Source organism: Lachnellula hyalina (genome assembly GCF_007821495.1).
Source record: "Lachnellula hyalina strain CBS 185.66 chromosome Unknown contig00041, whole genome shotgun sequence".
In the NCBI taxonomy this organism is placed as follows: domain Eukaryota; kingdom Fungi; phylum Ascomycota; class Leotiomycetes; order Helotiales; family Lachnaceae; genus Lachnellula; species Lachnellula hyalina.
In genome coordinates this window covers 39101-64213 of record NW_022157155.1, presented here as the reverse complement: position 1 = coordinate 64213, position 25113 = coordinate 39101, and the positions used below count along the sequence as shown (strand labels likewise).

The following is a 25113-nucleotide window of genomic DNA, read 5'->3' as shown; positions in this document are numbered from 1 at the left end:
GAATACTACCCAAACCACGGCCGTGGCATTGATTGCAGCACCATAACGACCAAGCGAGAAATACCGAGGAGGAAGGACTTTATCTCGACCTCGGTATAGAAGGATAGCTTGGGGAGCTATACAAGATGTTTGTAGAAAGATGATAGCAGCCGAGACCATTGCTGAGAATGCTGTTGTTGAGCCGAGAAAGATAAGCCCATATAGCTACGGGTAATTTAGCATTCCCCATTAATTCAGAGGAGTTTGCACCTACTGAGACAATCGTACCAGAAAGGCAAAGTGCATTGAGTGGCATTTTGAAGGAACGACTAATGCGCATCCAAAGATAAGAGTAGGGCAATGCATCGTCGCGGGAAACTGCCCAGAGTGTACGCGAAGCCGTGGTAGCTTGAAGATCCAATCAGCAAAATGACACAGCGGTATTCGAACGTTTTCGTACCGTTTCCAGCAAGGCAGCCAAAGAAACACAACGCAAAGAGGGCCATTAATATGGAAGCCGCTACCGCGGACCCTGTCCCTTCGTGATAAATTTCTATAAGAGGGAGACCTGCATTACTGAGTTAGTCACGTTAGCTGAACAAACGAAAGAACTATTTGCAAGAGCTGACCAGTAGCGGTATTGATCACGGCGTCTATATCTACTATGGAAGCCATACAAGCGCAAGCGAACGGAAATGCAATTAGAAGGCCCACCACAAGAGGATAGAGCATGACACCAGGCACATTTTTGCCAGGGTTTTGGATCTCTTCACACAGATGTGCTCCGCAGTCACTTCCCAGGAAGGCATATACTGCATTACTGACACTCAGAATAAATGCAAACCCATCACTTGGCCACCCGGTCGAGTTCGTTGTATCCGAGAAGACCCAGGAAGCAGACGGATATCTGTTTCTGCTGCATACCAAAAGCATAATGGTGGTCGCGCTCAATGTCAAGACTGCCAGAACAAAGATCATTTGGTTGAATAGAGGAATCAAACTGGACCCGAAGACGTTTAAAGAGATTGCTAGCCAGATAAGTGCGCAATATACCAGCCATTGTTGCCATCGCTGGATATCGTAATGAGGCAACCAAAGCTTGGCAATTGACAGAATCATCGAGGATATGAAATTGGCCACGGATGCAGAACCAAGCCACCAACCAAGAATGCTCAGCCAACCATTACTTCGACCTTGTCAACCAGGCTCACTGTGCGAAGGAGGCTGACTGACATATATGCAGCAAATGGCTTCATGTCTTCTCTAGCAACCATGAAAGACCAATAATACTGGGCACCTGCGACCGGAAAAGCGGAAGCAAGCTCTGCCATCCCTAAAGTAACAACGAAAGTCATCGCACCGGCGATAGGAAGAGACCAGATGGTTCCAGCCGAGGATGCTTCAGTCAGACTGATACCCATAGAAGAGCCAGTACCGAGCCAAGTGCATGTAAGAGTGAACGACAGTGCTCCCAAGCTCCATTTTGAAAACTGCCTTGGCATCTCTCCCTTGTAGCCGAGTGCTTCCAGTTCTCCATCATCGATCGTCGCATGGGATTCGTGTATCATGTCAATGAAATCCTGTACTTTGGGTGAAGAGGATGGGTTGGAAGGAGTAAGTGACTTCAGGAAAATACAATGATCCTTAATGAAAAGTCGGTTTCTCCGAAGGCGCGGATATACTGATACCCGTGGGTGGGACCATGGCGGTATCACTTGTGTCACCGAGAGGTTCATGATCAGCAGAACGTCAGAAAGTCAGAAGACCAGTCCTTCACCAGCTCACGGTAGGACCAAAAAAAGCAGCACCAGCGCGTAAAGTGCCAGGCGAATCAACACAACATAGCTCAATGATAATGAGTGCCGCCTTTGTGTTCAGCACGAAACGATAATAGATAGAGCTGGCTATTAGACTCGCCCTTCGAATCGGATAATTTTGCATTATCTAGCGTCCGAGGACAGTCTTTCTCTTTCTGTTACACGACAGTAAGCATCTGAATCAATCGACAAGTCGATTCTCTCACCTATGTTCAGATCCATATATTGTGCGTCTCGCATTATTGCATCCTTTTCAGCTCGGTGATTCTGTTCCAGTCTGGCACGATTTATTATTATTATTCCACTCCGAATCATACATTGCCATTGCAAACCTCCCAAGATGAATGCTGCTTTTTCTGTCCAGGACAAGCCAGAAGATGCGAAGATGCGCACCAGGGCTTCACCTCTTTGCTTAGTCAGCTACGCTAAGTTACATGACTACAAAGTTCGGCACCAAGATCCCCTTAAGCTTTTCCCACCAGTTTTTAAGTATAAAATCGCGATTGTTTGTATACCTTAGTTTTCGGCCCACTGGCCTAGGACAATCGCTTACCTACACAGGATATTCTCTTTCTCCAACAGTGACCAAAGGGAGCTAAGAAGGAAGACCGACTATTATATTGCTTTCCCCGCTTCCTAGAGCCAGAACCGTCGATTCAAACAGAGACAACGCCAACTTGACACGAGGTCGTTTTGTTGCGGCTGATGTCTTGTTATTGAGAATTCAAGCCAGATACGTACATTCTAGAGTATGAATGATGCCAATGGTCGTTTGAGCAGCGGCCATGAGCTCTCTGAATATGGAGAATCAATCGACCTTGGAGCAATAACCGGAACCGACCATGGCGAAATGTTCCAACCCACCTTACCGACAGATGGTTCTTCGCATCTCCCTTCTAGTCAGTTACAGAGGCCGTTGATGATCCACAAAGTACTCCGCTACCCTCCCCAGGGTTCATTGGAAATCAGGCCAACATCATGGTTAGACGGAGTTCGTGGTATAGCTGCTCTCGAGGTTTATATCTTCCATACGATGGCCCTTTGGGTATCTGTTGCCCCCGCTTGGTAAGTTACTTTCTTGGCGGGTTATTTCCTATTTCGGACATCTCAGGAGCGGGGTTGACTGCTCCCAGAGGATTGTCTCAACTCTAATAGAAAATTATTATAAAACCCTAGTCTACCATATCAGGCAATACTGACTCGGAGACCTTGATGTTCAGGAGTCCAGAAACTGGGGAAAAGAACTACCTACAGTGGCCTATTCTACGAACTTTCTTTATCTCAGGCGGCACGGCCGTATGCTTGTTCTTTGTCCTGTCTGGCTATGTCCTTACCCAGAAGTCTCTTCGTTGGTTACGAGAAGGCTTTCCAGCAAATTTACAGGTATGCCCGGCTGTTGCTTCATCCCTTTTCCGCAGAGGGTTGAGATTGTATCTGCCACCATTCCTCCTTACCTTCTGCGAGATGCTTGCAACGCGCTGTGGCGTGTCGCCACCCTTAAATTTCATGTTCATTCCCGAGCCTACTTTTTTGGCCCAGTTCGTGGATTGGCTCGAGGAAATAAATCGCTTTGTCAACCCTGTCTACAACTTCCCGAGCGCAGTTCAAGGATCTGCAATTGGTATGAAATACGATCCCGTGGTGTGGACTCTCCCCCTAGAGTACTATGGCTCGTTATTGTGTTATATGCTCTTGTTTGTATTTGTGTGGATCGAAAAAGTTTGGCTTAGGATGGGGTTGCTAATATTCTTCTCGGGGTCTCTCCTCCTTATGGGGAGCTGGAACTTCTTTTGCTTTCTTGCGGGCATGTCGATCGCAGATTTCCACCTGATCCAAGAAGAAAATGATCAGAAACCATCTATCAAACACGGAGTTATATGGACCATCTTATTTGCAATGGCATTCTACGTGGCAGGTCTGCCATCCCTCTGGTCCCCAATAGCAAGGATGCAGCCTATGCCTGGGTTTGAAACCCTCCACGCTCTCACCCCTATGAATCTAAGCATGGAAGACCCTTCCCGCTTCTGGTGGTCGATATCTGGGGTCCTTCTGCTGCTTGCCATCTCCCAACTGCCGCGACTTAAAAAGCTTTTTGAAACTAATTTCTGCCAATATATGGGGAAGATCGCCTTCTCACTCTACTTGATACATGAATTCTGCCTTGAACTTTTCGGCCACAGCCTTCAAAACTTTATGATGCGTCTCACGGGTCTGGAACCAACCGCAGGCACTTTTGGTTACTGGCTGCTCTGCGTAGTATGGTATGTTCTGTTTACCGTGCCGGTCTTTGCATTAGCGGCACAGTTTGAGGTAAGCTTATTCCCATACGAAAAAGCTGTTTGTCTATGGGAAGCGAGGAAACTGTTTTAAGAGGCTACATACTAGCTTCCGAGATAGCTTCCAGGCTCCTTGGCTCAGTCCAAACACTTAACGTTCACCTATGCTAATTCGTTGGGGCAGAGATGGGTTGATGGCCCTTGTGTCATATTTGCTCGGTGGTGGGAAGGGAAGTGTTTAGATTTTTACAGAAGACTGAAAGGGAAACTATGATATATGCCATTATAATTCTTGTCGAAGAGGATCGTTTCCGTCGAAGCTCGTTCAGTCGTCATTTACAGTGATGTCTACCCCGGTGGTGACAAAATACCTCTAATCGGAGTAAGTAATAAAGAATATTTTAAGCAGAGCTCAGTCCTTTCTCACTTGGCTATTAGCCTCTCTGGTAATCGCATAATTGGCCTTGCCATAAACAGTCCAGTTGAATGTGATAAACAAGAAGCCTCATGTGTACTGAAGAATCACCCTTACCTACCTACCTAACTATAGGTATCGAATTTACAGTGAGTATGCTGTGCCTACCTTAATAATACATAAGACCCACGCCCATGGTAGCGGCAGCACGCTATAATGAGATAGGCACGTGACCCTAGCAAAAAATGGAGGTTGCCCCACCTTAGATTTCCCCTTCCGTAAGACTTTTATACAGACAGAACAAACTATGCCGGTGGGTTTCCAAACTACCCTCTAATAACGGGCATATTGTACTAATACCTTCCCATTAGTTAATAATCCTTACCGGGTATCCTACTTCTGGGAAAACGCACCGCGCGCAACAGTTGCAAAACTACCTTTTAACGCGCATTTCCTCCCTCCCAGACCCCGCCTCACTACGCGTCCATCTCATATCCGACCACACGCTCTCAATCCCACGCAGCGTCTACAACCTCGAAGCAAAGTCCCAGCACGAGCGCTCAAACAATGCGTCCGAAAAGGATGCGCGAGCTACGATATATGCGGCAGTAAAAAGAGTGCTAAGCAATAAAGACATAGTGATTCTGGATGGAGCAAACTATATCAAGGGATGGCGATACCAGCTGTACTGCGACGCCAAGGCTGTTCGAACGCCGCATTGCGTGGTGCACGTTGGGACGCCTGTGACTCAAGCTAGAGGCATTAATGCTGAACGATTAGCTGCGAGTACCGAGGGAAAAGGGGAAGAGGAACAGCCGTATGAGAGCGAGTGCTGGGAGAACCTGGTGTATAGATATGAGGAGCCGAACGCAATGGCTAGGTGGGATAGTCCGCTCTTTACGGTGCTGTGGGATGATGATGGGCCGCCTTTTGGAGCCATTTGGGAGGCTCTGGTTGGGAGCGAGACAGAGGGTAATAGGAAGGTTGTCAAGCCAAACATGGCGACAGTGTTGAAGGCGCCGAGCAGTGAGGATTATCTTTATGAGTTGGATAAGAGTACTCAGAGGATACTCAATAGGATATTAGACTGGGCGAAAGACCATCCCGGGGAAGGAGGTGGGGAGGTCAGCGTTGGTGAGGGTGGTGTTGAGGGGTTGCTGGTTGAGTTACCCGCGAGTCCTGTGGGCTTGCCCGCACTTCAGAGGATTAGGAGGCAGTTCATTAGTTTGAACAGACAGAACTCTGTATCCGTGCAGAGGATCAGGGAGAGTTTCGTGGCTTATTTGAACGATTCCTTTCAAGCGGCATAGGGAGGAAAGGAAAAAACCATGGGTTGGATTTTGTATGGTCACGGATTTAGAACTTGATACCCCGGCGTTTGCATGAATCAAGTAGATCTTGCTAATATTCCAGAGGATGATTCACAATTTTCAGTTTTTTATCCATTTCGTCAAATCCTCGCCCCAGTTTTCACCCGCTGGTTCACCCGCCATCAGTGCCCAGGGAGGACTGATATGATTGTGTCCCTTGAGAATGCCAAAGTCGATATCTCCCCAACTCTTCTTCCATAATTCGACAAATTCTTTCACTGGCTTCACAAAATCATTATCAGGGTCAAATCCCCCAAGCAACACCATCACCTTTGGTACTCCTACATCTTTCCTCGACTTCCCGCTTTTCGCAATTGTCTCCATCAAACCATAGGGACAATGAGCCCTGTAACCTTGCTCGGAACCATAATATGTCATAAGCATATCATTTCTTTCCGTAGATGTGTTGTTAAAATGGAATAGAGCAGAAAGTTCAATAGCTCCTTTCAACAAGATACTACTAGGGCCAAGTCCAAGGGAAACGTTCACGCAATGTCCGAATGCTAGGAGAGGGAGCATTAAACTCTTCACTGAGTATCTTGGTCGTCAAGCCAGGCAGTCAGATACGAAGCGAACGTTTAAGATGGCATCTTTTATCAAGTATCGTATAAGCTACGTGAAACACTTGAAAATTGGCTCCGTATCTACCACCTACCCTAAGAGCCCTTCCACTTTCCAAAGCGCTGATAATCTCTAAACAACGTCCCAAATACAGCTCTTCCGCTCGCATCTAAACTTTCGCTAATCATCCTCCTCATCTCGGGGCTTGTGGTATCGAATATCGCATAGAGGCCCGGCACCATTTTCTCTCTGATTTCAGGCAGCATACGCATTTCTAGCTGCAGCTTAATGTAGGTAGTGAGCACAAATTGCATGTGTTGAGCCGCCATGCGCTTTGCTTTGTCTGTTGCAGATGTGAGTGCGTTATGCTGAGAACGGGTGACAGAGGAGACACTTGGGTCGCAAATTAAAGTTACGAGGCGAGTGAAGGCTTCTGCATGTTTGGCACCAAGTTGGTATTTGGAAGAGGTTAGCCATGGGGGAGGGGCCAGGAACTTTGTCGTTTTTGTTGTACTGTGAGGCAGCGAAAGGAAGAGGCAGCGAAGAAGTGTTTGCATGACTTGGACCACGAGGTGGAAGTGCCCCTGTAATTTAAGTCGGTGAGAAGTGAGGACTGCTTGCAGGAGGCGGCAAACATGTAGGTAGACAGCGCCGGAATGGTTCGACCGGAGCGTTGGGCCGTTGCGCGAGCAGATTATGGTTATGCTCCCAAGGGTGCTGTCAATATTCCATTGAGACATGGAGCGGCCCTAGACTTTTGTTAGAGATGTAGTATTTCTTGGGTGAAAAGTCTCACCTTGGTTCGCAGCATCAACTCCATCGTCTCGCTGATAATACAGAACGGGCGAATTTCTGTAGCTTTCCAAAGATGGCCGCAGAGTATCGAGTATGCCATTGACAGGTCAAGCTTATTCTCATCTTCTTCCTCATCAGATCGTCGGACATCTAAGGATATTAACACAGGGGATTGAAGACACGAGTGCAACTGACCTTCGCATGACATAATGACATGCTTAGCCGCCAGTAATTTGTCCGTCTGTGTTAATCCAACTAGCCCTTCCCCAAAAATTGAGTCGAGTAGTTTCAATTTTGACTTTTCACTCTTTGCAAAAGTAGCAGCTTCCACCTTTGCCAGAACCGCATGTCTGCCATATAGCGTAGTAAGGTCACCCTTGACCCGGGTACCAAAGCTCTTCTTTCCAACTTCACCCGCCTGGACAGACATAAAAACTTCGAGTCGCTTCCCTACATCGAAAGGGATTTCTTCCGGATAGGATGCAAAAGATTTGGCTGCATCCTTGAAACCAGCCAGATCAGAAGAAGTCACTCCCAATGAAGTCAATGCATCAATTGTACAGAGTAGCAGTAAGCTCTTCCGATCTCTCTTCTTTGGACTGAACTCTTCGGCTAGAGATACTCCCAGCTGTATCAGAAGAGACTCTTTCAACTCAGCACATAGAGCCTGGAGGTCAATCTTGTTGATTATCTCAAAGTCATCAAGAGCTATGAGCCTTGAGCGGAACACGGTGAGGACAACATCAAATAGTGCAATGTGGGAAAAACTCCACCGCTGGCTTTTCTTGATCTCCCTACTTTGTGCAAGCTTGCTACTGATTTCAGTAAAGCATTCCGCAATATAAGTTTTTTTTTGCCGCTGGTCTATACCTTCTGACATTTGACTTTGGAGAAGTATTAGTAGAGAGACATAAAGCGGAGACTGAATCCATACCTCAATGTCAATCGGACGAGTTCCTTGAACAATGCAAGGCTTGTGTACAGCGAATCAGCTTTCAATTCAGCCAGAGCATCGGCTAAATTGATTAAGTCCCGGAAAGTCATGCCCTGTAATTTATTAGCTTACTGCCGTATTATTTTTGTTATGTGGCTTACCTCATAAAAGGCCGAACGCTGAACGAGTTTGGTTTTTAAAGCGAGAATAGTAGGGTCTAGTGCAGCAGTTCTGGATTCCAGCTGCAATGAAATTGGAAGCCAGCTCGTCAGCACCTGCTCCCTATTCTCTCTTGAAAATAGCTCGCCAGGAAGATTCAACAGAGAACGGATTGCAAAGTTATTGATGCTTTGTGACTTAATAAGAGGATTCTTCATATTCGAATCCACGTCCAGCATGAGGTTCATCATTGTGCCTAACTCCGGTCAGTATAGACCCATCAGATGCAAATAGGTAATTAGATACGCACTGGTGAGTGCAGGGCAGTCAAGGACACAGTCATGCCGCAGAGCAGATGTCCAAAGATCTGGAAACGCTTCGGGGTTGAGGCGTAGCCAATCAATCTGACTGTTTTCCGCAGCGTTTGCTGAAGATACCCATAAGATGTTCTGTAAGAATTCTCGGGGTATATCAGTTTGCAATTCGGGGACGAGTCTGCTAATGTCAGTCGTATGATTCCGTACCTGGAATAGAGAGCTTACGTGAGGACCTTTGGGTACTCTACGAATATACATCGCACAAGTGCCCACATCATCCAACTAATATCCCTGTACACAGTGTTCTGTCTGCCCGCGCAGATCGATTGGCTCATTCCGAGATCCCCAGCTAGATCACGAGGAAACGTCTTGAGCTCGCGAGCCAATCGCTCTAGAAGATCAATAACCAGATCCCTCGACAGATCTGCTAAGTTACTGCCTGCTTCAGCAGCGCTCCACGCCGCACACGTGCATCTCAAAACTTCGAGAGACTCAAGAGTAACAGTGGTGCCGCTATAAACCTCCAATAATCCAGCCGAGAGAACCTTCTTCCCCAGAGAACCAAATCGCTTCGTTCGTTTCGGTGATCCCGGTCCCCAGAGCATAGATAGGTCCTCGAGCCCTGGTTCCATTACCCACCTCAATGTTTCTGACAGAATTGTCCAGGAGCGCCATTTGTAACGGCCATCCAGCTTTTCTGAAGCCTCATCGAACATGATGTGGTACAAGCGTGTATTGATGGAATCGACGGTTTCCTCACGAGAGATTGATCTGGAAATTGCTTGAAGAATGACACAGACAGCATTCGGATTTTCTGGAATTTGAGTGGACAGCCAATCTAGAATCTGATTGATTTGTTGTATAGTTAGGGAAGGCTCTAGCAGTCTGCTAAGCTCTGTTTGAAGTGCTTCGTCTTCCCAAGCGCTGAAGAGCTCCATGGAGAAAAGCATGCCTTCTATCCGAAGTTTTTCAAACCCGACAAGTTGAGCATACCAGTGGCGGATGAACCCAGAGAGATCTCTTGCCTTGGCGAACTCGTTCATAAGGGGTACCAACACATCTAGCACAACTCGATCCACAACCTCCGCCCAGTCCGGTTGGACGCATGCTTTTGTGATCCTACTAAAGAGCTCATCTAGAAGATTTGTTTCGCTGTCTGGAATGAGGAAAACGTTTGCGTCGAGAGCAATAAGGTTTTGTACAAGTTTCCAATCATTGCGGCCCTTGGGTAAAGCAAATTTGGAAGTAATGTTGCGGAGAGTCGAGAGCTCGATGCCCACTCTGTACTTTCTGGCACTTTGAAGCATTGCACAAAGTGCCTCACTATTATCTTCCCGTCTCTGTACCAGAGCATCTTGCAATGTGGTGAAGACATGCTGGAGCCATGCATCATCTTGTGGTCGGCGCCGCTGGGTTCCGTGGCTTAAAATCGATCGAATTGCAATATCGAAGAAGACTGGTGCATTTGCTGTATTCTTGACTACTGGAATCCTCGCCAAGTTAGGTAGGAGTGATGATTCCGGGTCGTCTCTCTTTGCTGCCTTTGCTGGGATCATGACATTGCGTGCCACCAGCTGCTCAAGTTGTGCCGTCCAGTCATCAGTCCGGGAGAAACCCTTTTCAGTAGCTCGCAGCAGTAATACTAAGGATTCCAAGCAGTGACGAGAAAAGAAGCTCAGCTCGCTCTCATCGGCTACCCGAGCATTCCATATCTCAATAAAGGGCGAAAGCCAGGAAGATTTGACAGACGCCTTCCGTGCACCTAGGACTACATCCGAAAGTGAAAACCACAGTCCTAAAATTGTAGCAGATTCCTGCGCAGGAGACTTTATGGCTGTTCGCATGTATTCGGCTGAGAAAGCAGCGTCTCGTCCCTTCTCAGATATTGCGGTAGTTGGTTTCGTAGATCGTGTTATAATATCCAACGTGGTATATATTGCGTCCATTAAGTCCAGTAACTCTGCCGTTCCTCCAGACTTCGCGACCAGCTCTGGTGAACGCTTGCGCTTCTTCGATGGCCTCGAGGATTCCCCTTCGACTGCAGGGCTAGATTCGGATATTGCTCGATCATTCGCAATGTTTGATTCGTCCGCTGCTTTTTGTGCCTCCTCCAATGTCTGTCGTAAGATCGCAGTGAACTTTCTCTCAATGAGCAGTCGAGCAGCGATAGGTAACGGGATACTCTGAACTAGATGGCTGAACAACCACCAAGCAGATGGTGTTTGTCTGTCATATCAATCAGCCAATGCCATTGAATTCTCCAAAACACATACCTAGGCACAGCATCTTTAGGAACCTGCAGCTTCTTCAACAACCATCTAAGCAGCCACTCTTCCCTGCCATGATAGACAGCAGCCTTCCCCTTCTTCTCTTCCCCCTCTTCTATTTTTGCACATCTTCCAACTGTATCTATATTCACGCCAATGAATTTCGCAGCCTCAAGAAGTTGTTCTCCAAACGGCGCAGAGGCTTTCTCCAGCTTCGCAAGCTGCTCTTGCGCTGCGTGGGATTGTGACGTCTGAAATCACATTAGTTCTTTTCTTCGAATTCCATATCAGAAGAAAAATAAATACCATCGCAAACCAGAATCCCAGCAAAACAGGTTGACTTCACCTCTTCACCTCAGCTTATTAGCTTCTTGTGCCCGCCAAAAAAATAACGGCAGAAAAATCCCCACCATCCCTAATTAGACGAACCAAGGCGGTCAAGCTCTCATCCAACTTCTTCCGACAGCCGCGCATGATTTATCGCAAAGCTCATTCCAAGCACGATTTGAGCTTCCAAACGCAAGCAGAACCCTCGTGGTATGTCAATTGAGATCTATGGAGGACGATCAAGTGGTAGGCTAACAATGAATATAGAACAATGCCAGAAACAACACCCCCTCCAGCCGTCGCGGCGCGTCCAAGCAAGCCTGTGTCTGAAGCTCTTTTGAATGAGAAGGTATTTCCTTTCCTTTTTCCTAATATAAACTGGACATGCATCTCCTCTGCCTGCCAATAACTACTTCAACCCATCACAAAAAGAGGTTTAGCTGACGCTCACAAAACAGTGGGACAAATGCCTTTCCTCGTTGTTGATCCGCTCCTCCCTCGGCCTATCCTTCGGCGTCGTTTTCTCAGTTCTTTTGTTCAAGCGGAGGGCTTGGCCTGCGTTTGTAGGACTCGGCTTTGGGGCGGGACGGGCGTATGAGGAGTGTAATGGGGGATTCTTGAGGGGTGCCGGGAAAGAGGGTGTCAGGGTTCAAAGACCGTGAAGAGGCATTAATACGGACAAAATGGCTGTTGAATGGGACTAGATGAGCAGCTGAGTAGAGAAATGCAGGCTTTGTGGGAAGTCAGACGATGGGGAGGAAGGGCTCGTGGAGCTGTATGATTGTACAACAAACTCAATACGGGAGAATAGATTGCATGTCATTCTGAACCGGTGAGAATTATACATGTTTCAGATGCTGAATATTGGTGACATTTAGTGCCTCTTTCATCTTGTCACATGGGTCTGATGTAGGGGTTCTCCCGAAAGATACCGTTAGACAGCGTGTGGAGAGACTGGTTGATGAGTATATGGGCAGCGATCTGATGGATCTGGGCAAGGTTTCACGGCATCGTGGAATTCAAAGTTGACTTTCTCCTGTGTTTAAAATAACCACATGGATATGTTCTGAGCAGTCCATGATGGACGAGGTGTAGACCTAGCAGATGAGACAAGACTTTCTGATACGATGGTCGATCTACCTCTAAAGTCACATTTCTTTTGAGCTACTGAGTATGCACCAAGAGCTATTATTTCATAGATCTGAATCCAACTCTAAAGTTATAAATTGCTAGTGCAACGAACAAAGCCATTCATTTGGTACACATATATATAATCATGATATGTTGCATAAGAAGAGTTAGCTTAAATAGTAAAGTGTCACTTTATATTTTCTCTTGGGCTTTATGTGTAATTCGAGAAAAGTAGTTGGCTTTATACTCGTAGTATCAGAAGGAGTTCAAACAAACCGAATCTGGTGCTTACTTAGCTCTATTGGGCATTTATATATATAGCCGCCACATATAGCAGAGTCTGACTGATTATTATTGCAAGCGCGAACCCTGGAATATGTGTATATTGTTCTGAAGTAGGAATTCAGGTTGTAATACAAAACCCCTTGTGTTTCTCCGTCATCAATCCACATAAATCCCAAGTACCATGTAGACCTAGGATAGGTAAGGCGAGTTCTGCGAACTAGTTTCAAGTATCGAAACTTGTTTGACACGAAGTACACTCGTACGCGTTGCGGAGCCGAGATCGTATTGTACGGCACGTTCGCTCATAAGGTAAACCAAGGTCGTAGCTGTTCATAGTCAATCAAATGTTTACATATATATACATACATGTGAAGGAAGTAAATTGAGCTATATCACCGTAAACGGAAATTCAGGATACTCTGTTCTTGCCTCGGCCAGTCACTCGAAAGAGGGGCCTTGAATAATTAATGGTTGATGGACTTATTGGACAGCCAATCAGGATTGCAAGTCTTCTTCTGCTGAATGATCTGGAGCTGGTTGTGTTAGCAATGCTTCCTTGTCCTGCTCTTTTGTCCTATTTAATTGTTTCGTGCAGCTACAGAGATATTCCCCAATGTAGTACATTATTACTTATATCACATATCTAAAATGGACATATATTGCACACTACAAATAAATCTTGTATATATCTATAAGACAGATGACATATTTATACGCGTCGCGACTACCTGTATATTACAAATACAATGGAAAGTTGAAAAATACACCTGTATAGTATCTATCTAGGAACCGAGGATGGAAATCGACGGAGCGCCGAAACCGGACTCCTGCGACATGCAACAAAAAATCGAGTCAGGCTGTAGAAAAGCAGCTCCATATTCAAGTCAAGGAAAAAGAACGAACCGATAAACATGCGACCTGCAACAAGAGTCTGAAAGTCTAGAGTTGTGAATGGGTAATGAATGTGGACGTGGATGGTGGAGACGGTTACTCGACCACATCAATTGCCACGAACCTTGAAGCCACAAGTCAAGTGCTATGTGCAGCAGAACAGAAATTGAAGGACTGGACTACGACAAGTCTTCTTGCCTACGTGTAACCTCCTAGACTCGAATCTTCCCCATTCAACCACTTTCCTCTGGCTTCAATCTGGTAATTTACCTTCAATCTTTTCGTCTTCTCTTAATTACAATTTCGTAACCCGTTGCTTTCAACCGTCCCGCCTCTTCCAAACCAGTCTCACTCTCCACTCCTTCTCCGCGTACCACAATGACCCTCACAATCATCCCTATGCAGAACCATCACTCCCGAACTTTCACTCCCATCCACAAAACCTCCTCCATAACCCAACCCCCCCGTCATATCATGTCCAATATACGAATCATGCCCCTTCCCATCTATATCCCTAATAGCCCCAAACACCCCCCCAAGCAACCGCTTTCCCTCTACCCCGTCGTCCCTCTCCAGATTACTATTACCCCCCCAAAAGCTACTAAGCGGCCTCTTCCTATCCACACCCCTTTCGCCACCCCTCTCCTGATCACTCTTCCTGAAATCATCAGAGAAACCCGCAAACCAATTCCTGATCCCATTGCCTACACCCCGCTCAGAGCCCGCCGTTCGATCTGCTTCCCTACGACGGCTGCAGACTATGAGGCCATGGTAGGCTAGCCACATGAGGAGGGCGAGTAGGATTAAGAGAGCGATAGTGAGGATGAGTACTGATAGAACGTAAGCGCGGCATAAGGCGAATTGGGCGAAGTAGGGAAGGTATTTACCTTCTGCTGGCGTTACGGTAATGTTGAGGGTGTGAGGTCGGCTGATTGGAGGAATTGGAGTTGTACTGGGTGGGTGATGGGATATGTGTTTGCGGCGGTGTGCGGAGTGTGCTGTCATCTCGGGGATTTCGTGAAAGAGGGATTTTCGAGTTTACCCTCTCGCGTTGCAGACTTTGATGCCGATGTATGAGTGATGTTTGAATTGTGGGTATAATGATACGTCGTCGGGTGTCCAAAAAGTGTCCTAGGAAATGTAATGATGATAGTCGATTGGAGAATAATTTCTCAGAGTAGAAACTGAAGATTGGGATTCATGCTCCTCTTACAATCAATCGCACCTGCCTTGATAGGGTCGGGGTGACTGGCCTCCTTCGTATCAGGACGCTGAACTTTGGACTCTCAAAGTTTGTTTCCTAAGGTAGTTCCGTATTTCGATGAACATGTTGAATTCTTCCACCTGAACAGACGAAACCAAGTAGCATGCTCCATCGGCATAGTATGCCCAGACAACCTACCTACTCGAAAGGGCTCAAATAAGGTTGTCCACATCTTGATCGAGAGACTTCGATGTCGATGATGGAATTATAAAGACGGATAAAGATGAGTAGGGTCCAGAGGCGATGCGCGAAGAAGACTTGGGGGGGCTGAGACTTCTCAGAAAAGGTCCATTCAACAGTTGTAACCACGAACAAAAAAGCGTCCTTACCGTAGATATCGAGGGGAGTCATTGTGTAGGGAAGCCCTTTGAAACCTCACCATTCGTGTCACTCCACTACAGTAGTACTCTTATGCCGACGTTACAGAGGACATTGCGCATGGCCGCAGGTTTGTCCCACTATGACTCCAAGAATGGTGTCCAAACATAAAAATGTTTCAAGTCTTGAGCAAGTTGAGCCGCTGTTCCAGTTGCACTGCTGTACCGTAGGACAATTCGAGTGGACAACAAAGCAAAGTCGCCCCTACCCCATTTGATAATATTGACGGGCGAATGAAAATACATCTCAGTCTCACGTAAACTTCTTGGGCTTTGCATCATCGAAGATTATGCGGTTGAGTCCATCCGGTGTATCTCAAAACCATTTCAGAGTTGGTGCACGTCGAACAAAGGACAATAAAAACAGGCCTTGGTGCCTAAACTCCGATAATGTTTTACGGCCTTCTCTATAAAAGGACCGCCAATTACTTCGTATAAGCCCTTAAGTTTGCTGGACCTACTCCGTAAAAAGCGGCACTTATGCTTATTAACTTTTAATGTCCTATGCCACATGGCAGTGCCGTCATAGACAATCATGGCACATTATAAACTGGTGCCACTTTTTCTGTCCACGGCGAGGCTTCTTTTTATGGAGACGGCCGTAAAACACTGTAGGAGTTAGCCCATATCAGCTTACACCGCTCTAATCAGAAATGGTGGATTGAGGGCCAATTATCCCTTTGAACGTAATGTTACTTGTTCCAGTCCGCCGGAATTAAATCAAGATGATTCGATCGTTTTCAGTCTCAGACGCGCAAATCGCGAACGAAGCTCGAGCTTCTATCAAACTTTCTAGAAGGAAAGCCCCGTGGCGAACAAGGGCAGGCGGTCGATCATATCATTATATGGGTCTAGGTTTAATGATTTCTTTCCGAGTTTTGGAATTTTGTTTCATTGGAATTATGCAAGAGGGCTCGAGAGTATATATGAATGGATGAGCCTTGTTGTTCATACGCGTCCGGGTCTTTTCTCGCGGCAGTTGAGGGATCGCTATCGAACCAGGAGGACTGATTGTGTTTCATGCCTGTCGTTCCCCAAGTGTGCGGGGATCTCACTTATGCTGGTGAGGGAGTGAAGGGCATTATCCTTCACCAGATGAGAGAACGAGAAAAGGAGAAGAGAAGTGGGTGTATCGGATACCTACTGTATACCTACTTTATTGCCTTCTTTATACCCGCACCGCAGTCACAGGTTTTGATGATCGACGTCTAAAATAAGGTACGAAACATGGTGAACAGCGGCTCTCACGCAGCAATTAAGTTCGCATCTGCATGCACTTGCAGTAGAGTCGGTACTAAAGAATTAATTTACAGGGCCGCTGGCTACGGGTCCACAATTGAAGCAAGCCCTCTCTTCGATAGCCCCTGGACTGACTGGGTAATTCTTCCAGACTTTCTTGCACTAGGTACTTCCACGACAATTGATGGGAATAAAAGCTATTATTTGAGTGAAGAGTAGGTAAGAAAGGCAAGGCTATGTATGGGTTGGAGATTAGAAGATGGTGCGCGTTACGAATCCTTTGGTATGCTGGTACTGTAATGCTGACTGCAGACAGGGAGGCGGGGAAGGCAAGAGGACATCTTCAACAAAGAGGAGAGAGGACTCACCCCCTTTTGATCTTGATCTTCGATGCCCGGGCCGGCATTTTAAACTGCCAAATCACGAACGATACACGGCGATATAAGAAATTAATGAACGGCAGTGTCGCTAACCCATCCTTGTTCCCTGCTGAACGCTATTGAACACCGAAATAAACTACTCTCGCTTAATCTGAAGGGAGGGGAAGGGCAGAGAGAAAGACACGAAAGACAAGGTAGTGGAGGAATGATTAAATTAATGAGTGATCAATAAGTGATTGAATCAAACAATTAGACAGAAGAGTTAATGAACGAGTGTCTTGGCCATCACGCCAACCTTTTGTTACGGAGTATTGATTGCTCACTTGAAAGATTCTCTGCAGCTGTACATTAATCTTGCATACAAGTGAGTGAAGTCGATCTGGACCCAATATTAATAGTAGTAAGCGGAGGTTTATGTACGAAGAAGTTGTTTTCCCCTAGGTGCAGTTTGGTAGAGTCAGCTGGCTCGGGCGGCCTGGCTCGAAGGCTCCTGGCCCTGGCTGCCTTTTCTTTATACCGTCCTAGCGCCCCACCCCCCGTCCGCTTCAATTTCCAAAACAGACTAGCGCCAGCTTGGTTGTGAATGGATTGTACCTTAGATTTCTGTCTCCTTTCTATTTCCAATCCGAGCAACTGCTGCTTCTTGTCTGCATTACAAAACATCACCAACCATCTCAATCCCCAACAGTAATTCGCAGTATCCATCAGCTGCTCATCAAAACGGCGACCACCGACCAGGCATCTGCCACTGTATAGGTACGTTTCTTCCCGCCATCTCTTCTTTCTCTTCGTCTATTCAAAACACTCGGCGGCACATTGCATTCGGAGCCAATCCTGGCAGCACCGCACCGCAATTACTTCTTCGTCTCTCGTTCCCTCAATCACACCAACGAATCACGATGGCAGCTGCGATAGACCAGGCAGAGCTTCCTCTATAATCGAGACACAACCGTCATCAACAGTATCGCAGACTCGAACCGCGCAATACTCTTCAACTTCTGCGATCAACGATTTCTCCCGGTCTCTCGCTAACTAAATTTGGACGCAGATCGCAACTTCGCTGACTACGCTTCACTTGCCAGAAGCACAGCGACACGATACCAACACACTCTATAGCATCCGTCTAATAATCAGCCAATATGGGTTGTGGTATGAGCACGGAGGAGAAGGAGGGCAAGGCCCGGAATGAGGAGATCGAGAATCAATTGAAGCGGGATAAGATGCTTCAACGCAATGAGATCAAGATGCTTTTACTCGGTCAGCACACACTGTCCATACTTGTTTCCTATGCCGTCGCTAATACCCAGAGCAGGAGCTGGTGAATCCGGAAAATCGACCATCTTGAAACAAATGAAGCTCATTCACGAGGGTGGTTATTCCCGCGATGAGCGAGAGAACTTCAAAGAGATCATTTTCTCCAACACTGTACAGTCAATGCGGGTCATTCTCGAGGCTATGGAGTCACTAGAGCTTCCTTTGGACGATCACAGAGCGGAATACCATGTCCAGACTATTTTCATGCAGCCAGCCCAGATCGAAGGCGACAACCTACCGCCGGAGGTTGGCACAGCTATCGCAGCCTTGTGGAAAGATGCCGGTGTGCAAGATTGCTTCAAGCGATCAAGAGAGTACCAATTGAACGATTCCGCTAGATAGTAAGTACGAAGAAACGTGATGTCTTGTTCTATTTCGCTGACCCACCACTTTAGCTACTTTGACAACATCGACCGGATCGCCGAGCATGACTACATGCCAAATGACCAAGACGTTCTGCGCTCGCGTGTCAAGACTACCGGTATCACCGAAACTACCTTCATTATCGGTGACCTTACATACCGTATGTTCGATGTTGGAGGACAACGTTCGGAACGAAAGAAGTGGATCCACTGTTTTGAAAATGTCACCACTATCCTTTTCCTAGTCGCCATCTCCGAGTACGACCAACTGCTTTTCGAAGATGAGACTGTCAACCGTATGCAAGAAGCGCTTACCCTGTTCGACTCGATCTGCAATTCGAGGTGGTTCATCAAAACATCCATAATCTTGTTCTTGAACAAGATCGATAGATTTAAGGAGAAGCTACCAGTCAGCCCAATGAAGAACTACTTCCCAGACTATGAGGGAGGTGAGGACTATGGTGCAGCATGCGATTACATCCTGAATCGCTTTGTAAGCTTGAACCAGCACGAGACGAAGCAGATTTATACACATTTCACCTGTGCCACCGATACCACCCAGATCCGATTCGTGATGGCAGCCGTAAATGGTAAGCTCCCAGGTTCTTCTCACAGTACTAGACTAATATTTGGCAGATATAATCATCCAAGAAAACCTGCGTCTGTGTGGTCTCATTTAATCATCGGCATTAATTGTGCTGCATGCGTACAAGAATTTCTTTAGACACGGATACACTTGGCGTTAATCATGCAAAATACGGCGGTTCTTCACTTATACCAGCATATGGGTCATTCATTACAACGTCACCTTATTGCATCTCTCGTCTTTGAAATCGCTCCTATGAAAGTAGTGACCCACTGCGGGATTTTCGATGCGAACAGCCGGGCATGAGGACGCCCACGAAAGCAAAAGCGGCTTTACTCTGCTTCGTTGTTACTATTGTTTCCTTTTCCTTTTGCACTACTTATCAAAGAGTCAACCTTTCGTCTGCTTAGCGGAAGGTTTCATGTTTTATTGTTTTGAGAATACCTTTTTTCCTTGTCTTGTGATGCTTCTCTTTAAGTTATATTAATTAGCGACGGCAAGAAACCCTCAAAGAGATTGATTCATGATGGTTGGTTGTCGTTCTCTGTCCGTACATATCGAGGAAGAGATGAGGGGACGATGAATGAAAGGGGCAGGGGATAGATTTGACAGATGAAGGTGAAGGTCGGACGAGCTCGTTGCTGCCGGCTGAGGTCAGCGGTGATAGGGCTGGTGAAAGAATAGTGAAATATAGGCCTACTACGATAAATTTGACCGTTGTTCCTAGTAATGCCATGTGTGATTTCCCCATTAACTCTTAGAGCAGATTTGGCCGAAGCCAAAGGCGTCTATAGCATGGACTATCGAAAACTTAGTAGTATCATTGTCCACAGGGTGATCCTAGATGTTATAACAATAGTGCCTCGACATGAACACAGACCCACGTGGAGATAAAGCTGCCTGGTTATTATTTTCTTCGATGTCCACTTTGCGGAGGGTTGCAGCTGCGATACAAGCTTTTGCTTGGCGACACCCGACACTAAGTACCTTGCTAATTACGGTAGGCCCAAGTCCGCGCCAGAAGTCAATTGGTCCTCCATACATCGTGGCCAGGCATTAATTAGCAATACCTACCTCATCAATATCGACAACACGTTTCATTTGCCTCCTCTTGGTACCAACTCATGCCCTATTTAGGACATCTTCATAAAACTTCCGCGTATTTTTATAATAAACAATCAAAACTTTAGCCTTGGGAAATGCGCATTCCCATCCTGCCCACGGCACTAGCCCTGGCGTGCTACGCGCACCTGACATGCGCGCTTCTCACGCTTCAGACGATGAGGAATCTTACGGTGATTACGGATGAGTGTAGGGAACATATTGTTGACGGAAGTGAGACGTTGGGTGAAGTCGATGAGATGGCGAGGGCCCTAATGGGGGATCAGAGGTTGTTGAGGGGTGGGAATGAAGATGAGCATGGGATGGAGGTTGAAGATGTAAGTCTATTGTCTTGTTTTTGCACTACATTTATATCTTAGGGTGTTGGGATGAAACATCAGGATATGAGGTACCCAGGATATGAGGTACCCAGGATATAAGGATGCGTGCAGTCAAGGCCCTGGCATGAGGGGGCCCCGAATCTGTGTCTGATACCAGACTTTGCCTTGAGATTCTTGCTAATCATACGATTCCGACAGACAATAGCAGCTTCCCTCCACCTCCTCTGCTCTTTCCTCCTGGCAGAACTAGAAAAGCCTCTTGATCTAACTTTGGAGCCTCCCGTAAGCCTCTCCTTCCCGCCCCCACGGACTCCCACATCTCCCCGTCCCTATCATTGACGTAAGATTAGGAACAAAACTGCACCGTCACAACCACCCAATATCACGCCTTCCTCTATTCAACGGCAAACTTTCTCCTTCCGATCCAGGAACGGCAGATGAAGTACCGCTGGACGTCCCAGAGTGCCGTGTTTGAGAATTTGGGGTGGTTCCAGGCGCTGTGGGCTAGTAGGAAGACTGTATGCCCCCTCATCCTTTTTCCTGTTTGTTCTTTGTTTTTTGACCCAAGTCTTGGTCAAGTTTTGGGAAGGTTGAGGAAGGCGTGCTGATAGGGAGTAGAATTCCCAAGACAGAAGTTTTATTGAGCAACAGATTGAGCTGTATAAGGAGGGGAGTTGCTTTGAGAAAAACGAGGTGCTGAGACGGGGGGTGGAGGTGGTGGAGTGGCTTAATGATTTGATTGATATGTTTGCTTGATTTTTGGGAGTTGGAGTAATGGTCTGGTAGTAGTATGGAGTTTGGGGATTGGAAAGGAGTTTCTATTCAGAAATAAGGAGAAATGGCGCTTCACGCAAGTGCACGACACACTCACGATTGTCACATCTTGCTTTTTATCTGCCATTTCAGTTGTGGGTTACAAAACCGCTGGACCTGTGTCCTTAAGGTTCTGACCCCCGTTTCTACATATGGGTAGTTCACTAGCAACGGGGTTTTGACTCTATTTTCGAAGTACCTAGGCTAGGGTTGCATAACGAGTCTTTCGCATTAGGTGATCAGCCACAGTTAAATAAGTCCCTCGACTATGATAACTGTAACACGACAGTATAAACGACTAGTCAGTTGGGTGAATGGTTCTAGCGGGGGAGTAGCTGTGTTCATATAATGTGTAAGAAGAAATCCCAGATCCGCTCCAAGCAAGAAGAGGAAGAAGAACCAATCAGGCCAAGGCTGCAACTGTACTGCACTGCTTGGGGACGTGCACGTGCACATAGCGTCGATTAGTAAGCATTCGCTTATGGCCGCTAGCATTCATGTTCTTCAAATTTTTCCACAGCTGCGTCTTCTGTTCTTCTTCCTCACGAAAAACCAACGCACCATTCTGCATCGACGCTCATGACTATGCCTCTACTTCGTAATTGTTTATTCGCAGTGATTAACATTGTCGCTGCTGTTGCCATTATCGGTGCACGCAATACCTGGAGCTGACACCCGTACCATATTTCACGTGTACGAGTATTTATCTCCTGCTTTTGTTTCTTGTTTCCATTACTGTTCCAACCAATACCAACCACATATTACTACCTCCTGTGCCTCTTCATGGACTTGAGTGTCAATTATTTTAAATATCGTTCGTGGGATAAAGAACCAACGGCCTAGACAGCCAGTCCTATCCACCCTGCTGGCGTTGACAAGTGCGCCAGGAGGACTAATCAGGACAAACAAACATCGTAGCACCTGTCTAAGATGATACGAACTATTCCGAAAGAGCTTTCATTACAACTGTCGTTATATAACTGGGTGGTGTATACGCCGCAAACATGCCCACCAATGCCTCGGGCTTGCGGCGGCGATCTCCAACTCCATAAATGCAAATAATATCACAATAATTTTGAAATCGTTGCACATTCCCACGCAGACCATGTTTCCTCATGACAAGTTAGAATCTAATCCAGCATCACGCAGCAGGCCAGTAGTGGTCGGGGAAGAACGACCTCAAGAATTTGGAAACCAGGCGGCCTGTTCCGTTGATTTTGATACTCTCCGGGTCAAACGAATATCCATTATTGACTAAAGGAGGCCGCTCGGAAAGGTCTATGATTTCAGGATCTGTGCAAGTCAGCTTGTTAGTCCTTGCTTAGTGGGATGTACTGCCTTACATGAATGGCAGATCATCTGGTATATCGACTTCAGCATGACATCTGCTGCTAGCTCGAGGCCTGTGCTCCTGTCATTGTTTGCTAGGTTCCGAAGTGGATTGAACCCTGCCTCTCTTGCACCTCTGTTCGACTCCTTGTGTGATCTATATATGTCGTGGAACAGTCTCTGGCACTGGCTGAAGGGGTTTTCATCGATTACGGTGGACGCCTGGTAACTCTGAAAGCGGTTAAACGCCGAGTTGGAACCATCCTTCTGACATTTTTCGATATCACAGACAACGTATATATCGCAGGCAATCTGCAAGCCTTCCATACAGAGGCAAAGGACAAGGAATGCGCAGAATGACACGGGCCATGAATCCTTTGTTCTCGATCTCATACTTCGCTCCAAGCCTTCGAGGACCTCGACGGTTATCTCTCGGCTTAGCTTATGCATGGCGTACTTGACCTGCCGGCTAAGTAGTCGAGAGGAGAGATACGGCTCGAGGGCCCCTCCAAAAGGTTGTAGGGTTTGATATACACTTCTTGCGGATTCCTCGGAGAAGGTGATCAAAGTTTTCATAAAGTAGTTGATTGCATGAAGCATTAGGACATTATGGACGAGTGGTACCTATAAGTCTCTATTAGCACCTTCTGCATATGCGGCAATGCAAAACTTACGTCTTTACACTTCGAGAACTGTGTAGCCGCTGCCAAAATGCTGTACGGAATCTGGCTGTTGCACCCAGCAGTCACTTGCTCAGCGTACTCTGGGTTTGCGATCATCTCCGCGACATGTTCTTTGCATTTATCCTTCATTTCCGAAGTTGAGAGGCCAAGAAGGCCAACGGGGGCACTGATCTGCAGTACGAGTGGCGAGTTCTGTTCTTCCTGTTCTGTCGCCAGGCGATGCTGACTTAAAAGCTCCCATGATTTTGGCTTGAAAACATTAGCCGACAACCTCATCGGCGTGAAACACTCTCCTGTTGCGATATCGATCTCCAACACAGTATCTCTGAAGCCACTGGTGTGCTCATTGACGAGATCCTCGATCTTACGTTTCTTAAAGTGGGAATGTAGGTATTCTTACACCGTCAGTACGGGATCCAAATAAAATCCAAAAGAGGTCGTACCTGGGAAGAGCGCAGACTCATATTCTTTGAAGTGGGACCTGCAGCAGAGGTTGCTTGCAGATGGTGAGAATTGTTTCTTGCAGCGATCACACGGCTTTCCCTCTGAGCACTATTGAATTGCTATTGTTAGTCTACGCTTATGTGTAGTAAGTTCCGAGGAGCATTTACAGGGACTTTCTGGATCCAGCAGTTCCAGCATGCTGTTATTCTACGGATCCTACGAGCTTTTATTGCAGCTTCTGGATCCAGCTTTCCTTTTCGGCACCCTCCACGTTGGCTTGTCTGCTCTTCTGGGTTCAATATCAGCTGCAGCCCACCTTTTTGAACCACGGCATGTTCCCACCCGCGCTCTTTGACCCGTTCCTTCCCCTTGTAGATAGATTTCATGGAGCGAGGGCCGTGATTTCTTGAATTAACTTTCTGCATCGAAATTCCCGAACGAACTTCTTCTTGGTCGTTCTCCACGGCCGGGCCAGGAGAAGGCGCGAAAACAGTATATCCGGGATCAAATCGTGGAACGCGATAGGGCTCATAGTGGGTCCATGGATCATCGGAAGACCTGGAAGGTAAAGTAAATGTCCTGCTCTGGTCCGTGGAATTCGTTGTGTAGTTGTCTATGTATTCATGGCTTGCAGGACTTCCACTATTAGCACTCACTGTTTCTTCTGGCGAATAAGGGTTTGGGATTGGTCTTGGTTCTAAACCAATCAGCTTGTGAAAGATGGGGATATTCAAAAAGTTCATACCCGGGCTATACATGCCAGAGAGAAGGTTTTTTGGATCGTGTGGCGCCATTGTCTGAAACGGGTCTTCCTCCGTGGGATCCATATCGACCGCGAAATCAGCGCCATGGTGCCAATCTGCAGAGCCACAACTCGGGGGAACCGAGTACATTTGGTTCTCTGATCCCTCTGCCGACGTCCCGTTAGACTCGTTGGAGTTCACTCTCTTGCGCACCATCACATAGCTGCTGGAGGTATGCGTCATGTCACTAGTACCCGCAAGATTGACGAAACTCATAGCATCCAGATTCGACCCTTGTTTCTCGCTCCCTGCGACGTCCATGTAGTATCCAGGCTCCCCACTATACCCAGTATCATACATCATATCCGAGGTCGTCGCAGTGTAGCCTGATGTCGTACCATCGAGAATCATTTCGGCTGGGCAGGAACCAGGCTCGATTTGAGATTGCACATTTTGCTGAGGCTGTTTGCGATGCTTGAGGCTCCTCGGGGGACCGTTGATGCCTGCCATTCTAGAGATATTTGGACTGCCCAATTTGAACAGCAATGGATATATTTCGAGCTCGGAGAGATCAGGCAACAGGTTGACGGGACACGAGGCTGTGGCTTTGAAT

The 25113-nt window shown here is 46.9% G+C and overlaps 6 protein-coding genes across 6 annotated transcripts; 5 read left to right on the top strand and 1 right to left on the bottom strand.

Moving 5' to 3' along the window:
- Window positions 1–2547: 2547 nt before the first annotated feature.
- On the top strand, window positions 2548–4454 carry LHYA1_G003082 (uncharacterized protein; the record flags this gene model as incomplete). The annotated part of the gene is made up of 4 exons (XM_031148056.1): window positions 2548–2787; window positions 3082–3144; window positions 3180–4052; window positions 4374–4454. Coding segments are annotated over 4 exons (1257 nt in total), but the record flags the coding sequence as incomplete, so codon positions are not given.
- A 340-nt stretch (window positions 4455–4794) lies between these two features.
- kti12 lies at window positions 4795–5797 on the top strand (the record flags this gene model as incomplete). The annotated part of the gene is made up of 2 exons (XM_031148055.1): window positions 4795–4800; window positions 4859–5797. The coding sequence occupies 2 exons, from the start codon at window positions 4795–4797 to the stop codon at window positions 5795–5797; spliced, it is 945 nt and encodes a 314-aa protein (XP_031006614.1).
- A 5691-nt stretch (window positions 5798–11488) lies between these two features.
- On the top strand, window positions 11489–11879 carry mic10 (MICOS complex subunit; the record flags this gene model as incomplete). Its single annotated transcript, XM_031148054.1, has 2 exons — window positions 11489–11566; window positions 11658–11879. The coding sequence occupies 2 exons, from the start codon at window positions 11489–11491 to the stop codon at window positions 11877–11879; spliced, it is 300 nt and encodes a 99-aa protein (XP_031006615.1).
- A 6044-nt stretch (window positions 11880–17923) lies between these two features.
- Window positions 17924–19140, top strand: CTG1 (Guanine nucleotide-binding protein subunit alpha; the record flags this gene model as incomplete). Its single annotated transcript, XM_031148053.1, has 4 exons — window positions 17924–18041; window positions 18097–18439; window positions 18494–19050; window positions 19097–19140. 4 exons carry the CDS (start codon window positions 17924–17926, stop codon window positions 19138–19140), a joined length of 1062 nt encoding a protein of 353 aa, XP_031006654.1.
- Window positions 19141–20245: 1105 nt separating this feature from the next.
- Window positions 20246–21244, top strand: LHYA1_G003078 (uncharacterized protein; the record flags this gene model as incomplete). Its single annotated transcript, XM_031148052.1, has 4 exons — window positions 20246–20485; window positions 20600–20770; window positions 20839–21006; window positions 21107–21244. The coding sequence occupies 4 exons, from the start codon at window positions 20246–20248 to the stop codon at window positions 21242–21244; spliced, it is 717 nt and encodes a 238-aa protein (XP_031006653.1).
- A 1198-nt stretch (window positions 21245–22442) lies between these two features.
- Window positions 22443–25010, bottom strand: LHYA1_G003077 (uncharacterized protein; the record flags this gene model as incomplete). The annotated part of the gene is made up of 5 exons (XM_031148051.1): window positions 22443–22594; window positions 22645–23254; window positions 23305–23708; window positions 23757–23865; window positions 23925–25010. The coding sequence occupies 5 exons, from the start codon at window positions 25008–25010 to the stop codon at window positions 22443–22445; spliced, it is 2361 nt and encodes a 786-aa protein (XP_031006649.1).
- Between the last annotated feature and the right edge of the window lie 103 nt (window positions 25011–25113).